Raw genomic sequence first — 1,855 nt, 5'->3', positions numbered from 1 at the left:
AGTTGATTAACTTGGCCTTTGTAGGTTTTACCCAGGAGGAAAACGGGAAAAAGCAAGTGAAAAATGATTAGCAAACCATTTATAAACTTACATATGTAATAACTACCACATATGACATGTGTCAAAGAAAATACTTTCCCTCAACTTTTTCTTCCACACATTTTTTTCCCCGGAATGAGTAAAAGTTTCAGCCTATTTTCTCTCCAAATAAAGCGGATTACATCCAAATTTTCGTAGCATTAATTATCCCCCACAGCTTCATAATAATAGGATCTCCAATCACGTGTCTGCCAATAGTAGAATTAAGCATTACCACCATTGCTGAAAAAGTGAAATTCTATTGTTGGCTGATATAAACCAAAAAAATAAAAAGAAAGAAAATTTGTTCATATAATTCTTGAGAAATTCTTGGGATTTTCATCTTGAAAAGGATAGGAAAAGAATATAATGGCAGCATTCACAGGAACTTTGGATAAATGCAAGGCTTGTGATAAAACTGTTTATTTTGTTGATTTGTTGTCCGCAGATGGAGCAACTTATCACAAATCCTGCTTCAAATGCAGCCATTGCAAAGGGACCCTTGTGGTATATATGCCTTCTGCAGAATTTTTCATGTTCGTGTGCATGCGTATTTTGTATATTTGTGCTCACTTTTCTGTTTCTTACTCCTTGCAAGAGTGTAATTTTTCATAAAGGATAATGTTTTTTATTATGCATTTTAAGTCATTTCAACTAGAAACTTCAAATATCATGAAAAATTAGGCCTCTGTCATATTTTTACCAATGCTAGGAAATTAGATTGGTCGGAGAATTCAGTTTTTCCTTTATCTTCACGTGACAAATATTTCGATTTTCAAGGATGTATCAATACTTCCTTTTGCATTTGGTAGATGAGCAATTACTCATCCATGGATGGCGTCCTCTACTGCAAGCCTCATTTCGAACAACTTTTCAAGGAATCCGGGAATTTTAGCAAGAATTTCCAAACCTGTAAGTAGCCCTCTTTCCTACATTGGTTATTGTCGTCTATATTAGTCGTTATGCATTTGAGTTTTTCATCTAATATGACCTTTTTGGCTTTTGACGAACGTTTAACCAGCAAAGCAAGATAAGGAGAATGCTTTGGTATGCATTATTCTTTTTTAGAAATGATTTTTGGGCACCATTTACTCTGTGAAATCAATGCAAGTAGTTATGCAGAATCTTACAATTTGTGCAGACAAGGGCACCAAGCAAGGTTTCTGCCATGTTCTCTGGAACACAAGATAAATGCTCAGCCTGTAACAAAACTGTTTACCCACTCGAGAAGGTGTGTATTCATAATTAAGATCCAGAAAAAAATAATAATAATTCTATTCTAAAGTAGCCTGATGCTAAGTTAATTTACTGAAATTTTTGTCCCGGATATTTGTGAAAATAAACAGATGACAATGGAGGGAGAATCATACCACAAGTCCTGCTTCAAGTGTGCACATGGTGGCTGCCCTCTTACACACTCATCATATGCTGCTCTTGATGGAATTCTGTACTGCAAGCACCATTTTCAGCAGCTGTTCATGGAGAAGGGAAATTACCAGCATGTAATCAATTCTGCTGCGCATAAAAGGAGCTCTACATCCGAGGTGTTGGACCTCGAGGCCGAGAAGGAGAAGCCGGAGGAAGAGGCAGGACATGAACCTGAAGAACCTGAACCAGAACATGAGAAGACACAAGAACGATCTTAATTATTACCATACAATTTGTAAATTAAAATTCAAGTTTCTTGCTATGTGTCTGAGTTTCCTTTTTTCCTTTCTTCTTTTTGAGAAGTTTTTAATTCATTACAAGGTAAAAACTGATTTCTTTTAATGTAATT

The 1,855-nt window shown here is 35.7% G+C and overlaps 1 protein-coding gene across 1 annotated transcript; it reads left to right on the top strand.

Moving 5' to 3' along the window:
- Nucleotides 1-273: 273 nt before the first annotated feature.
- On the top strand, nucleotides 274-1,855 carry LOC111411073 (LIM domain-containing protein PLIM2c-like). Its single transcript, XM_023041644.1, has 5 exons — nucleotides 274-585; nucleotides 891-990; nucleotides 1,100-1,125; nucleotides 1,220-1,309; nucleotides 1,425-1,855. Exons 1-5 carry the CDS (start codon nucleotides 448-450, stop codon nucleotides 1,722-1,724), a joined length of 654 nt encoding a protein of 217 aa, XP_022897412.1. The 5' UTR covers nucleotides 274-447; the 3' UTR covers nucleotides 1,725-1,855.

Source organism: Olea europaea, chromosome 15 (genome assembly GCF_002742605.1).
Source record: "Olea europaea var. sylvestris chromosome 15, O_europaea_v1, whole genome shotgun sequence".
NCBI lineage: Eukaryota > Viridiplantae > Streptophyta > Magnoliopsida > Lamiales > Oleaceae > Olea > Olea europaea.
The sequence above is the reverse complement of the archived record's forward strand: the minus strand, read 5'-3'. Positions and strand labels throughout refer to the sequence as shown.